Consider the following 14,243-nt stretch of genomic DNA (forward strand, 5'->3'; position numbering starts at 1 on the left):
GGTCCACAGCGCAGAAACCTCGTTTTCCACCGTATCCCCAGTGCCTAGTACCGCAGCTGGCGCACAGCAGGTGCTCAGTCAATATTTGTTAAATAAAATGAACAAACACCACGAGTGTGGCTAATGGTATCGGAGAAAGAGCTCGGGGAAAAGCTCTCCCTCAGTAGGTAGGGGGACCCATCCTTCAGAAGATTCTTTTATTAAAACTGGGTGACATCGATAAGGGGACAGTACAAAAAAAATTTTGGTCCATGAAAAAAACATAATAATTCAGTTAATAAAAAGTTATCTTCAACAGGGACACTATGTAGGAGTGCTGAACTTCCTTCTCCTGGTTCCAGCCCCAAGGACAGAGGTTGTCCAGTGTCTGTGGGGAGAACCTCTTAAGGGAGGGATGGGACAACGGTCAGAAGGGGAAGATGGAGAGAAAATTCTGTCCCCGGTGTGGAACAGGCAGGGTTATGGGGCTGGAGGATGAGCTCGCAGGAGCCTGAGGAGGGGGTGGGGAAGCAGGGGCTTTGTCAGTTCTGTGGGTTTAGAGCCCAGGCTGAACGGAGTCCCCCTCTGTGCCCAGCTGTCTCCCACCCTGCTATGTTGAATCTGCGAGCCTGGGGTATGCTAACTTGGGGTGATACAACCTGGAAGAAGAATCTGAGGCTCTCCTGGAAAGATGCAAAACCATCTCAGTTCCAAGGGGCCAAGATCACAAGGTCCTGCTGCTACCTGAGGGGTCTGAAGCTTTGAGGGCAGGGGCTGGGGAGTCACAATCCTGTGAGGCAGGGAGAGGGAAGAGTCACAAACCCAACTCAGAGCTATTCGCCAGCCCTAGGCGCTTTCACTCCTCAGTGCCCTAGAAGTCACCAGTGGGTGTCAACTGGGCAGACAAGGGATAGGAAGACAGGGATGGCCCAGGGCTTTTACCCGTTTGATTTCAGGCCTGTTTCTCCATGAAGGGGTGGGGGTGGGGAGGCAGGGTGGAGTGAATGAATGAGTCACACCTCCAAGCAACAGCAGGAAGGAATAGTCTCTGCTGGCAATGACAATACCCCAGGTTAGATCCCTGGGGCTCTGACAGGGAAAGGCAAGATTCCCCCACCCAAATGCCCTGCGTTAGGACAGATAGCAGGGGAGCCTAAAAAGAGCAGCTACAGGGAGTGTGCTGGGAGGGAGCAACAGTTAAAGAACAAACTCCAATACTGATGTGGACCCCCTACGAGGGAGTAAGAGAAGCACTGAGACAGCAGGCCAATCCAGAGGGCTGCGGACTGACCTGGGGCTCAGTGGGACCCAAGAATCGGGGTTCCTTTAGTGCTAGAGGGCAAGAAGTAAAGGGAGAGTGTGCTCCAAACCTGTGGAGGGAAGGAAGGAAATTGGATTCTGTTATCCAGAGAGCCAAGATCAACTAGCTTATAGAGTGCCCCCAGGCCTGAGTCTCAGAGAAGGGGCTAAAGCTCCCAACTCCTGGGTCTCTGAAGGGCAGGATCAGTGTAGCCGGTCCCCTTGAAGACCACCTGGCCTTAGGCCCAATCCATTCAATGCACTGATTACCACTACAGGTTCTCTCTCTAACGCTACCTAGAGGTCCTATGTAGACCAGGGGAGGGTAGAGGCACATGGGAACTTTGTGGGGCAAAGGGAAGCTGGGGGACAGGAAGGGATGGGGTGGGAGAAGAGGGTGACAGGTGTCTTATGAGACAGAAATGTGAGACCCTCTTCTTTCTGATGTTGTCCTTGAACCAACAGCATCCCCTGGAAGGCCCCAAGCAAGGCCAAGGCAGGTGCTATGAGGCAGGTAGCACAGGGCCCAAATAAGAATCGATGGAGCCAGCTCAGCACTGTGGGAGAGGCCCTATGTATTTCGGATTCCCAGGGCTTGCTCTAATTCTTGTCGTCTCTGCTGCACCTAGAGAGAAAACAGTGGAGGGAGCAGAAGATGAGACAAGCCAGAAGCTGGCACCTCATACTACTGACATCCATCAGGGGTTCAGACCCCTGCCTTTTTGTCTATTTCCCACACCCAGGCACCTACCTTAGAGTAGAAGTATCGGCACACGGCCTCCTGAGCCCAAGGCTGGAAGTAAAACTCAGCTCGGCGTTCTTCCTCTGGGTTACCCACCACATCGGTCATGGTCTGGGGGACAGGGAAGGGGGGAGAAAAAGGAGAAGGACTTGTTTCTCTCCTTCATACCTGTTATGGATGAATTGTATCCCCCCAAAAGACGACAAAATCCTAACCCCCCAGTACCTGTGAATGTGACCTTATTTGGAAATAGGGTCTCTGCAGATGATCAAGTTAAGATGAGGTCATTAGGGTGGGCCTAATCCAACATGACTGGTGTCCTTATAAAAAGGGGGAACTTGGACACAGAGACAGACATGCACAGAGGGAAGATGATGTGAAGACACCTGGAGAACACCATCTGCAAACCAAGGAATGCCTGAGGCTATCGCAAGCTGGGAGAGGGGCCTGGAAACACATTCTCCCTCCCAACACCCTGACTTCAGACTTCCAGCCTCCAGATAAAAATAAATTTCTCTTGTTTAAGGCACTCAGTTCGTGGTACTTTACTACGGCAGCCCTCGCAAACTACTAACACAACGACCAAAGTCACCCCCTGCTATTAACGAGTCATTGCTCTCTTCTGGGATCCTTTCTGGCACCCCTTGTCCTGTGTTCCTCTGCTCAGCCTCCGTAATTACAGTCACCACAGGACAGGAGAAAACTGAGGGCACGTTTCACTCTTTCGGTACTCACTCCCACCTCCTTGCCTGAGCTTATGGTGCTCTCCTCTCTGAGGAATACCGCAAATCCGAAATTTGCCATGGAGCGTTCCCCGGCTATTCCAGCCTCACCCATCTCCGTCTTTGAATTATGTCTTTGGTAGTGGTGAGTTCCGATAATGTCTTACACGCTTTACAACTTTTTAAATGTATCAGTCGGTTCCCTTCCCTCTAAAAGAAAATAACCTGGTCTGAAACAATCCTTTATTTTTTGCTAGTAACCTCCTTGCTATCAAAACCTTCCATTCGTGCAAGTCCTCAGAATGCCTATTTACTAGAAGGGATGCTGCCCAATTCATGAATCATTGAATAAAACCAATTATATAATTAATAAATACATACATACATACATAAATAAATATAAATAAATAAATAAATAAATAAATAAATAAATAAATAAATCCTATGAGCCTAGTTTCTCCAAAGAGAACGCAAGCTGCTTTAAAAGCAGAGATCCAGTTTTCCACTCTGCATCCCCTCCGATATGGTACACACCACTGACACCTCAGAGTACGTACTAGATGAACACTCGATGGTTCCACCTCCATTTCCCTACTTGGTTGTAAAACGGACCCGAGAACATGCTAAAGAAAATCTGGTCCTTCACCTCCCCTCTGGCTCTTCTACCAGATGCTACAGAAATAATGCAGATGTGTGCCTCACTGACCTAAGTCCCTTCGCACCTTTCCTGGGTTCTTTACCTTGAGGTCCCGGCACTGGGACTGAAGCCAATCATTGATGAAACCCTGAGGGTCTCGGGCAAAGCTCAGCATGAACTCCCGCTGGGTCTTCAGCTGATTGATAGTTTCTATTGTCTCATGGATCTGAAAGGAAATGAAGGAAGCTTAATAACATTTCAAACTAGGAAATGCGACATTAAATGGCAGACGGGGGCAGCCCGGGTGGCTCAGCGGTTTAGCGCCACCTTTAGCTCAGGGTATGATCCTGGAGTCCTCGGATCGAGTCCCACGTTGGGCTCCCTGCACAGAGCCTGCTTCTCCCTCTGCCTATGTCTCTGCCTCTCTCTCTCTCTGTGTCTCTCATGAATAAATAAAATCTTTAAAAATAAAATAAATGGCAGATGGTGTCTGCATTTCCATGTGCCGGCCACTCCCAACCTAGGCCCAGAGTGCTGCCCAGAGCCTCAACTGCTCCAGCGCACGGCATTCTTTTTTTTTTTTTAATTTTTATTTATTTATTTATGATAGTCACACACACACACACAGAGAGAGAGAGAGAGAGGTAGAGACACAGGCAGAGGGAGAAGCAGGCTCCATGCACCGGGAGCCCGACGTGGGATTCGATCCCGGGTCTCCAGGATCGCGCCCTGGGCCAAAGGCAGGCGCTAAACCTCTGCGCCACCCTGGGATCCCCAGCGCACGGCATTCTTTCAGCAGCTGTGTGCACTGTCACACGCCCCACGGGAGGGAAGTTTTCTTTCTGATCCCTACAATGTCCACTACAGGTGAAGCCACATGGTGAATACTTAATCCACAGCATAAATAAGTGCAAAAACATTCTGAGGTAGGAGAGGTGGTACAGGCAGCTGTCTCAAAAGCCATGGTCCAGGGAGGTTTGTCCCTGCCCTTCTCTCATCATCCACACTCTTCCTGGCAACTTCCTTCACTGGCACATCTTCCATTACCACTGATGGGTTCACGAGTCCTCAGTCTGCAGACCAGAGTCCACTTTCTAAACTCCAACCACTCTAGCTGCTTGATAATCCAAGGCACATGAAACTCTGAAACAAAATTCACTACCTTTCTCCCAATATTCACTTCTGTTCTCCAGCTGCCAATCTGAATGAACACTACTATGCATCCAAATTAAAACCCTGGGAGTCATGATGCCTTCTCCTCCCTCAAGCCACACTCCACTGACCCCATCTGAAGAGTATCCAAATCTCTGCAGGTCTAAATCTTGACACCTCTGAGATCTGTCCACTTCTTTGCATCCTTATTGTCAGTACCCCAAGTTCAGGCCCTCCAAACCATGTCACAGGCGTTACTGCACTGGACTCCTGAGTGGCCTTCCTGTCTCCAGATCTGCCTCTCTTACAACTTGCTCTCTGCCTTCCTGCCAGCGGTCATTCTAAATGCAAAGAGCATCGCTGCCTCCAGTCTTTGGGACAAAGTATAAATAAACCAGTTTCCCTTCTAAAGCTTCTTTAGAATTAGACTCCTGCTTCCCTATCCAGTTTCCTTCCCCCAAACTTCCCATTCCTAGCACCCTAAGATATATCTAGCACACTAGACAGCTTGCATTTCTTGAACATGCCAGGCTCACTCTCTCATTTTGGGACCTTTACCTACCCTGTTCCCTCTTTCTGAATGTCCTCTGCCTCCCACACCCCTAGGCACTATCCTCTCTCCCCCTTCATTAACTCTCACTTTGTCCTTCAAGATTTAGTTGGGGTATCAACTGATCCAGGAAAGCGTCCCTGTGCTCCTTTGTGTTCCTCAGAATGCTTTCTAGCTTTACCTTCATGGACAATGTCTATCGAGGAAAATAACAGTAGCAGCAGCAGTTACCATTTGTTTTCACTTGCCAAACACTGTGTTGTCTTTATGTACGTTGTCTCATTTAATCCTCATAACAATCTTATTTAAAAAATGATACTGTCGGGCAGCCTGGGTGGCTCAGCGGTTTAGCACCGCCTTCAGCCCAGGGCCTGATCCTAGAGACCCGGGATCAAGTCCCACGTCAGGCTCCCTGCATGGAGCCTGCTTCTCCCTCTCCTGTGCCTGTGCCTCTCTCTCTCCCTCTCTGTGTCTCTCATGAATAAATAAAATCTTAAAAAAAAAAAATGATAGTGTCTATTTCATAGTTCAGAAACAGGCTCAAAGCTATTAAAAGCTATAGCATAATCATAACATCCAGCTCCAACTGGCACCAAGCACAGTGCCTGGCATAGATTAGGTGTTAATACATTCTGAATGAGTGCTAAGAATCAAAAGACAGCCTAGGAGCTGTGGCAGAGGGCTGGTGGCACCCAAGGTATCCAGGACTGGGACCCCCTACCTTGTTGTCTAGAGTAGCAATCTCCTGCTGGCTGGCGGTAGATAGCAGGAAAGAATTCATCTGAGTCTTCAAAGTATCATCCACTTCCACATCGATGTCATAACAAGCAGTCTTTTTCTGATCATTTGGGTCAACACTGGGGAGGAAACCAAAGGGGACTAGTAAAGGGCTTGTCCCTTAAGACCAATTTACACAAGGTCCAGAAGAAGGCCTGAGAATGAGGGTAAAGGGTTGAGAGCAAAAACACATAAGAGAACTTTTGCACGTAACTGAAATTTCCCATACCATCCTTGTGATGGTAGCTACATGGTGTCATGTTTGACAGTCTCAAACTATACTTTAAGAGTGTATGACCTATTGTATATAAACCCCAATAAAGCTGTTGTTTTTTTTAAAAAAAATCAATGGTAAAAATTCAAATGGTACAAAAGATATTCAGTGAAAAGGAAGTTTCGGGATCCCTGGGTGGCACAGCGGTTTGGCGCCTGCCTTTGACCCAGGGTGCGATCCTGGAGACCCGGGATCGAATCCCACGTCGGGCTCCCGGTGCATGGAGCCTGCTTCTCCCTCTGCCTGTGTCTCTGCCTCTCTCTCTCTCTGTGTGACTATCATAAATAAATAAAATTTAAAAAAAAAAAAAAGGGAAGTTTCTCCCACCCCAAAAGCAACTACTACTGTAGTATCTTATATATCTTTCTCCCTATTAAACAAAATTGACCCTGAAAATAAATTCAAATAAAACACACACCACACAAAAGAGAGTAAAAAAGTGACTTAACTTTAGCACAAGAATACAAGAGAGATCAGCTTCTAATGATCCAACATTTAAATTGTAGGAGTTACTACTGGCTGAGTGACAGTTCAGGATATAAAGAAGGGAAAGCCTTTATCAGAATTAACATGGCGTAAGGGAAAGGCGGCAAAGAGACTACAGCCAAGCCACCTGCTGCTCTGAGGAGGAGGAAAGGCATTCCCTCACTCCATATCTCGTGGGATGGAGTGTCCCAACTAAATCTGGAAGGACATCTTCTTAACAAAAAAGTGGGAAAGGTAATGGAATTGTTGAGTCTCAGGTTAGAATGTTTTACCAACCACAGAGGAGATGGTAGCCCATCCACAATGAGCTGGTAAATGTCTAGCAACCGATTCTCCAAAAGAGGAGGGAAAAAAAGCCAATTTGCAGCATTTGTGGATTTCTGCGGTTTAGATATTCCCAACATGGTTGATTACAAGCTGCCAAAGTTGTTTTACTGATCAAGGAGCTGGGATGAAATGTGCAGTAACACATCCTGACACAAGTATCCCCTGCTTCTTTCTTTATTTATTTTTCCCCCCGCTTCTTTAAAAAAAATTTTTTTTTTTTATTTTTTTATTTATGATAGTCATACAGAGAGAGAGAGAGACAGAGACAGAGACACAGGCAGAGGAAGAAGCAGGCTCCATGCACCGGGAGCCCGATGTGGGATTCGATCCCGGGTCTCCAGGATCGCGCCCTGGGCCAAAGGCAGGCGCCAAACCGCTGCGCCACCCAGGGACCCCCCCCCCCCCCCCCCCGCTTCTTTAAAGTTCACATTATGCTGCTTTGCTTTTCCGAAAGACTTACATTAGTTTTTCCAAGGATTTTCAGGTTTATGAGAACCGGCAAGAAGCAACACTAGCATTCAGGATTTGTGCTGTAGCAGTATCACAGAGGCAGTGCACACCCCAAACAGCAAGTGGTGCCCCCAAGCTTCCTCCCTGGGAGATCTACAGTCAGCATCTCAGCAGCAAGCCACCACAGCTTTGATTTGTGTCTGTGAGCATGTGGACTTTATTTCTATCTTGTGCAAAAGAGGTCATTTTGGGCGTCTGAGACATTAACAAATTTTTCCATTTAAATTAATGGTAATCACTTTGCCTTTTTTTTTTTTTTAAGTTTTTATTTATTTATTTGAGAGAGCATGCGCGAGAGAGCACAGAGGGAGAGGGAGAAACTGACTCCTCGCTGAGCAGAGTGTGATGTGGGGCTCGACCCCAGGACCCTGAGATCATGACCTAAGCCTAAGGCAGACACTTAACTGAGAAACTCAGGCATTCCTGTTTTCTTGCTTTATGCCATTTCAGCTTAGAAAAGCTTTCATAGGAACGCTCTACTTTTGGATAGCAGGGGAAATGGGCTAATATTTCCACTATACAAACACAACAGACATAAGAAACCTCAAAACCTGGGACGCCTGGCTGGCTCAGTGGTTGAGCGTCTGTCTTTGGCTCAGGGCGTGATCACGGAGTCCCGGGATTGAGTTCCACATCAGGCTCCCTGCATGGAGCCTGCTTCTCTCTCTGCCTGTGTCTCTGCCTCTCTCTGTGTGTCTCTCATGAATAAATAAAATCTTAAAAAAAAAGAAAAAGAAAAAAAGAAACCTCAAAAATATAAATACCAGTAAGATCCAATAAGACAATCAAGAAGTAATGAGTTTTTTGGGTATAGGTTACCCTCTTTTTAACTAAACTATAGATTTGAATAATTTAAATAATCGCTATTTGACAGCCTGCTTCCTGGAAATTTGACAACTGGATTGTCAAAGTTGGTACCAGCCCACTCTATCACACTGCTGCCTCTCCTATACATGCTCACCTGATGACATGATTAATGATGATGGGCTCTGGTGGCATAAGCAAGGCATGGAGCCGCTGAGGGATCTCTGAAAACTTCATACGTTGAGACTCAAAGATCTGTGTGAAAGAGGAAAGGTAGCTAAGAAGTTGGCATTATGAGCACAATTAGAGCTCCACTGGACTCTGGCAAAAGAATGGGCCCTTTTCTTACCTGCTGGAGGTACTTGTCACAGATGACAAACTCCCGCTCGTGAGGGTCCTGGAGCTTATGTGTCTTAATATATTGCCACAGTGCTTGGATGATCACTGGACGGGTCTGGGTGTGGATGCCCAGGAGCCGAGCCAGACGAGGGTCTAATTTAAACTGGGGAGGCTGCAGAGAACCAAAGAGTAGAGGGATGAAGCTAGGGAGCTAGGTCTATATGTATTTTGGGGTGCTTTAGCGTGGCCATGCATTCAAGCCATTCAACAAGCATTAATGTAGTGTTTTCTCTAGGGCCAGAAAACACTAGAAGAAACTCAGAGATGATTAAGACCCTTTCCTTCTTTTTGGGGAGTTTATCATATGGTGACAAACTACCCACAACTAGACATAAACCTTTAAATTATCAGGCAGGCTGCTGATGGGAGATGGCTGTGAAAGCAGCAGGGTCCCCAGACATCACCACAGAATACCTGGTAGTCTAGCATCAGGAGGACAGTACACCGTACATTCACATCTCCTGGCCGTTTCACCTGGAAGCCATCCGTCTCCTGGGTAGTGGCGGTCCTGTGCCACTACAGAGAGGAAGATGTCAGGGGGTGCTCTCCCAGAGGAAGAGCTGGGGTGGGAGGGAAGAGCGTCTGTAATGACTGAATATTCAACTTTGATTACTGAGGCTATTGGAAAAGAGCAATAGCATGAGACATTTCTAAACATCACATAAAGCTCTGGGATTACTGTCTGTACATAAACAGATTTAACCTTTGATTCTGTTTAGAATCACATTTAAATTAGCCTAAATGGATAACACATATGTGCAGAGTAAAATAATGTGGCTATTGTTTCTTGAATACTTACTATGTTCAAGAGGATTCTAAGACATTTTGCTGGGATCATCTTATCTAATTCCCACAACATCCACATTAAGACACAATTAAACCTATTTTATAGGTGAGCAAGCTAATGCTTAGAAGAGTGGAGTAACTTGCCAAAGGTCAAACAACTACTAAGTGGTGGCACTAAGTGGTGGCGCTGTGACTTGTGAGCTCTGGTGTGTCTGATTCTAAGCCCCAGTTCTTAGCCACTATACTCTACTGCTATAAAATCAAATTAAATATATTTATAAATTTCTATTGATTCTATGACTTACTTCCCTTATTAGATGGTAAAGACCTTCCCATGTCTCTTAGTAGTTGAGGTTAAGGGATTGCGGCTACACTGGCAAAGAAAGGAGCAGGTTAAGTTCACTCAGAGAGCTGGACTGTCTCATTCTGTTTTGACTGTACCCCAAAGAACACTGTGTAACCAGGCTTTACAACAAAGGATTTCTGATGATGTGGGATGTGAATCTACACAGAACAGGAACCAAAAGGAAGTCCCAGATCTATCTATAGAGGTAACTTTGTAAGGACCAGAAAGAAACCTATTAGTTAACCCCACCCCCACCCCCATTGCAGCACCTGCTATCAGGAAAAAGTATGAGGAGGGTGTGGGTAACTACATCTCACCATTATTATTTTTTTTTTTTTAATTTTTATTTATTTATGATAGTCACAGAGAGAGAGAGAGGCAGAGACGTAGGCAGAGGGAGAAGCAGGCTCCATGCACCGGGAGCCCGATGTGGGATTCGATCCCGGGTCTCCAGGATTGCGCCCTGGGCCAAAGGCAGGCGCCAAACCGCTGCGCCACCCAGGGATCCCCCATCTCACCATTATTAATAAGTAAGATGCAGAGATGACCTGGAATGTATAAGAGGCCTCCATCAGAATTTCCCTTAGGGCAGCAACCAGGAAAATAACATTAAAAAGGTGGGGCAAGTCAGACTGCAAGAGCTCTTGGGTTCAAACGGTAGCAGAACTAGACAGCCAGTGCCACCCGGAGGTCAACGTGCAAACTGCAACAGTAGTACTGTATCCAGGGGGAACCCTTTATACCTCCCCCTCTCCCTAAGCATTAAAGTTTGGCTCCCAAGTCCACCAACCTCCAGTCATGGAGTCAAAGCCTACAGGACGGAACTACTCACTTCTACCAGATGGTTGTCTGGCCCATACAGGTCTTTGTCCAGTTCGATCACCAAGGACTTAAAAAAGGAAGAGAATTTCCTCTTTTGTTTGGTGGCATCATATTTGGACAAGGCTGACTAGAGGAGAGAGAGGAAAGGTCACATTAGAAAAGACCAGAAGGAATTTCTAAAGATAAAGTCTCATTAAAAAGGAACCCACAATAACAATGGGGGGAAAAAAACCCTCAAAAATGTCTGCAGAATCTCTCTCAGGAGATGATAAGATAGCTGCCTGTGGGTATTAAACCAATCAAGGTAGCCACAGAACCCTGAAGAAGCAGCCAATAACACGTACAGGGTCACTGACTTACCCATCTCATTTCCCTTAGGGAAATGAGGCAAGTTAAGCCAAACTGCTGCCTGTAACAAAGCGAGTCTGAACAGAGAAAAATCTGACTCTAGAGGGGAAATGAATCACAGGCAATAAGCAGCCAGAACAAAAACAGCTTTATTTGGATGGAATGACACCACCAGCAGATGGACTGGACCTATATAGAGAAGGAAGCTCTGACACAGAGCCCCAGTTCTCCTGCAAAAATGCATCCAAATTAGCTTGCTTATGAAAAGCTAAAAATAGAGAATGTAAGGGAATGAAAGGTGAACTTCTGGGGTAGGAAGTTTTGGAGGCTGCCACCTGTCAGCTGATGTTCCCCATGAAGCAAAGAAAACTATCCCACTGCCACTGTGAGAAGTCTCCAATGAAAGTTGCGAAGGTGGAAGATACTACAGTGGGAATCGAGGACCTCCAGGACTCAGAGAGAAAAGTAGGTCTTCAAGTGCTAAGTGCAAACTCACTTGATTTTAAAGAAACAAAAACCAAAAACTGAATAACCTGCAGATGCTAAGTCCAATGGCCAGCACCATCAGGAGGAAGGTAAACAACAAATCAAGTCCTGGAACAATAAGGTTCTCGATATGATACCACAGCGAGGGCCAGGCTGTGGGAGCGAGACACAAAGAACCATTGTCTTTTAGTGCAGGGAACACAGTGATCCTCTCCCTGCTGTTCTCAACAGGAGCTGTGAGCACCAGTCAGGATTCCTGCCAACAAGACAACACCGCTTACTCCCAGCAGCTCCCACCCGGCAACCACAGTGGGCTTTGAACTCACATCCTCCAGGAGCCGTCCTTCTACCCGAAGCTCCCAGGAAGCCACCGTCCCTTCTCCATCCTCGGCATCTGACTTAGCCGGGTTGAAAGTGTTAGAAATGAAAATTCGCAGCTTCCGTTTTTGCTGAGGAAGGCAGAAACAGGATTGATGATGGGGCTTCAGTGGTTTGATACTGAAGACAAGAATCTCCCCCAAACCCGCAAATTACTCCTAACAGACTGGCTTACTATCTATCCAGTCCCTGGGGTGGGTGGACAGAGATTCCATCTAGAAGAATACTGGCCCGAGTGCAAGTACATATACTAGGATGCCAAACAGACAAGAGTCATGCAAGATGCCGGGTTCCCAAGGTGCCAGAACAGTTATGGCCACAACAGGGACAGGGCAGATTTCTGGTGCAAGAGACAGCAAGGGCCCCTCCCCGCTGGCTGTTGGATTCTAATGTAATTCTCAGTTCCTAGGTTCGTAGGCGGAAGGGAGACGTAATTTAAATGCCAAGGAGAGCTGTGCTGTGCCTTTGATTTCTCATCCTAAGCCTACTGAAGGTTCCCGAGTCCTCTCCTTTGGCTCTCTGCCTAGCACTCTCCTGCATTACCTTAATGGGACGTTTCAAGGCCTCCTGGATATCTAGCCGTTTCCTCATGATAGTCTGGTCCAGCTTCCTTTCAAAAGCCAAGAGATCCATATAGGCCTGGGATTCTGGTACCAGTTCACGAATCTTAGGAACAAAAAGAAAAGGTATCACTGGGGTCTAGAGCTGACCGCTCCTATTTTCAAACTCAGCACCTCCTCAGGAAGACCCTGGACTCACCCTCTGAGGTAGAATTTTGTCAGCCATCTTCTTTTTCTTTGCACTGTGTGGAATAAATACTGTTATCAGGTTGGGATGGAACTAGCCAGAACATGAAGACAGACTGGTCAGCACCTCCATTTATAGGAAAATGAAGGGACTGCAAAGCGCCTCTCAAATCCAAGGCACTCTGCCCACGCCCACCCCCACCCCCTACCCATGCATTCTGAAGCATTCTGAAGAATGAGCACCCATCTGCTGACGCAGCATCACCACCTCTGGGTTCAGGTTCTCCCATCACCTGTGTCCTCATGGGCTGGCTTCCCCCCTCCTTCCCTCCCTCCCTCCCTCCCTCGCCCCAGGGTCAGCTTACTTGTGGTTTCGATTTTGGACCGCCTGCTGCTGGACCTGCTGTATCTGCTGAGGTGCAGGTCTCTTGCGGGACTGGTCCATCCCTGACTGGGCCAGGCCAGGTCGGACTGAAGGGTTCCCCCCATAGCCAGGGGGTCCCATGGAAGGTCCCTGAGGTGTCATCCGGCTGCCTGGCAGCATGCCTGGTCTCTACGGAGAGGAGAGGACCCAGAGATGTCATGGCTTCCCCACTAACCCCACCGACAAGTGGGAGGTGCCGGAGTCCGCTGAATGAACAAGGCTGGGGGCGGCGGGGGGGGGGGGGGCGCAGGGGGGGGACGCCCCTCGCCCCTCTGTCTCTGAAACCCGGACAACTGGAGCTTCCTGTCCTCGCAAGGCTAAGCGAGAGCCCGGCGACACCCAAACGCTCCCCAGCCTCTCTGGCATCCGACACTCGGGGTCCTCCCCGAGTCCCACTTCTGCTCGGGTGGTCCGCACCGGAGCTGCCCGGCGCTCCGCCCCCTCCAGTTCTCTCCTGCCCCCGCTCGCCCCGCTTCCTCCGCGCGGCGTCCGCACCCCGACTCCCCAGCGGGAACAATGCTCCCGGGGCCAGGCGGGGATGCTAACCGCCTCCCCTCACCCCGACTCCGGGCCCGAAGCCCTCCCGCCGGAGGCCCTCCCACTTCTCCGCCACCCCAGTCACTCCCAGGCCCCCGCTCGGCCCCGCCCCCGGCCCGCGCGCCCCTCCTCCTGCCCCGCTCACCGGATAGGCCGCTCCGGGCATCGGGGAGCGGTACAGCCCTTGACCCGGCGCCGGGCCCATCCGCACGGGAGGCCCCGGAGTCCCGCCCGGACCCAGGGCAGCGGCCGCGCCCGCCCCTCCGGAGGCTCCGGCGCCGCCGCTCGGAGCCACAGACTGGAAGCCCGCCCGGGCCGCCATCTTCCCCGGAGCCGCTGCTGCAGCTGCACAAAGAACCGGAACCGGAACTCCCCCCGCCCCCCGCGCGCCCCCCGCGCGCCCGCCCGTCCGCCCGGCCGGCCGGCCGGCGCGGGAGGCTCGGGGCAGCGAGACTGCGGGCTAGAGGGGGGGTGACCAGCGGAAAAGGCGTGCTGACCACTCCCTCCCGTCTTCGCGGTCCGGGAGCGGAGGCCATCGAGAAGAACCGCGGGATAGAGAGGCCGCGTGAGCGGGCGCCCCCAGGCCGACGGGAGGACGCCGAGGCCCCGGGCGGGGGCCCGCGCCTCAGCCCCAGCGCGCTGAGGACCGGGTCGGGATGCGGGACCTGCGCGTGCAGGCTCAGGAGATCTGACTTTCCAAAGCGCTTTGTCT

At 49.4% G+C, this 14,243-nt stretch overlaps 1 protein-coding gene across 4 annotated transcripts; it reads right to left on the reverse strand.

Annotated features, from left to right (window-relative positions):
* Positions 1 to 183: 183 nt before the first annotated feature.
* SMARCD1 (SWI/SNF related BAF chromatin remodeling complex subunit D1) lies at positions 184 to 14,125 on the reverse strand. 4 transcript variants are annotated; one of them, XR_012002867.1, is made up of 14 exons: positions 13,677 to 14,125; positions 12,936 to 13,123; positions 12,584 to 12,626; positions 12,368 to 12,490; positions 11,773 to 11,895; positions 10,623 to 10,739; positions 9,073 to 9,174; positions 8,609 to 8,770; positions 8,417 to 8,514; positions 5,803 to 5,938; positions 3,483 to 3,605; positions 2,030 to 2,131; positions 1,271 to 1,903; positions 184 to 769 (listed from the first exon to the last, which is right to left on the reverse strand). XR_012002867.1 is itself a non-coding variant. In XM_072765330.1 (13 exons), the coding sequence occupies exons 1-13, from the start codon at positions 13,851 to 13,853 to the stop codon at positions 1,850 to 1,852; spliced, it is 1,548 nt and encodes a 515-aa protein (XP_072621431.1). In that variant the 5' UTR covers positions 13,854 to 14,125; the 3' UTR covers positions 184 to 1,849. The 4 variants fall into 4 exon arrangements, 2 of the variants coding, with proteins under 2 accessions (XP_072621431.1, XP_072621432.1); XM_072765330.1 differs by having other exon boundaries at positions 184 to 1,903; XR_012002868.1 differs by lacking the exons at positions 184 to 769; positions 1,271 to 1,903 and adding an exon at positions 2,246 to 2,420 and having other exon boundaries at positions 2,040 to 2,131.
* Positions 14,126 to 14,243: the final 118 nt, after the last annotated feature.

This window comes from Vulpes vulpes, chromosome 8, assembly GCF_048418805.1.
Source record: "Vulpes vulpes isolate BD-2025 chromosome 8, VulVul3, whole genome shotgun sequence".
Lineage (NCBI taxonomy): Eukaryota > Metazoa > Chordata > Mammalia > Carnivora > Canidae > Vulpes > Vulpes vulpes.

What these genes read in the sequence shown, in the direction of transcription:
- SMARCD1 (XM_072765330.1), bottom strand. Translation starts at nt 13,853, where the DNA reads ATGGCGGCCCGGGCGGGCTTCCAGTCTGTGGCTCCGAGCGGCGGCGCC. An exon ending in GTCCAAAATCGAAACCACAA is followed by an intron (nt 12,627 to 12,935) that starts GTAAGCTGACCC and finishes TATTCCACACAG; the next exon opens with TGCAAAGAAAAAGAAGATGG. An exon ending in TCCTGATGCTAGACTACCAG is followed by an intron (nt 8,771 to 9,072) that starts GTATTCTGTGGT and finishes GGTTCTCTGCAG; the next exon opens with CCTCCCCAGTTTAAATTAGA.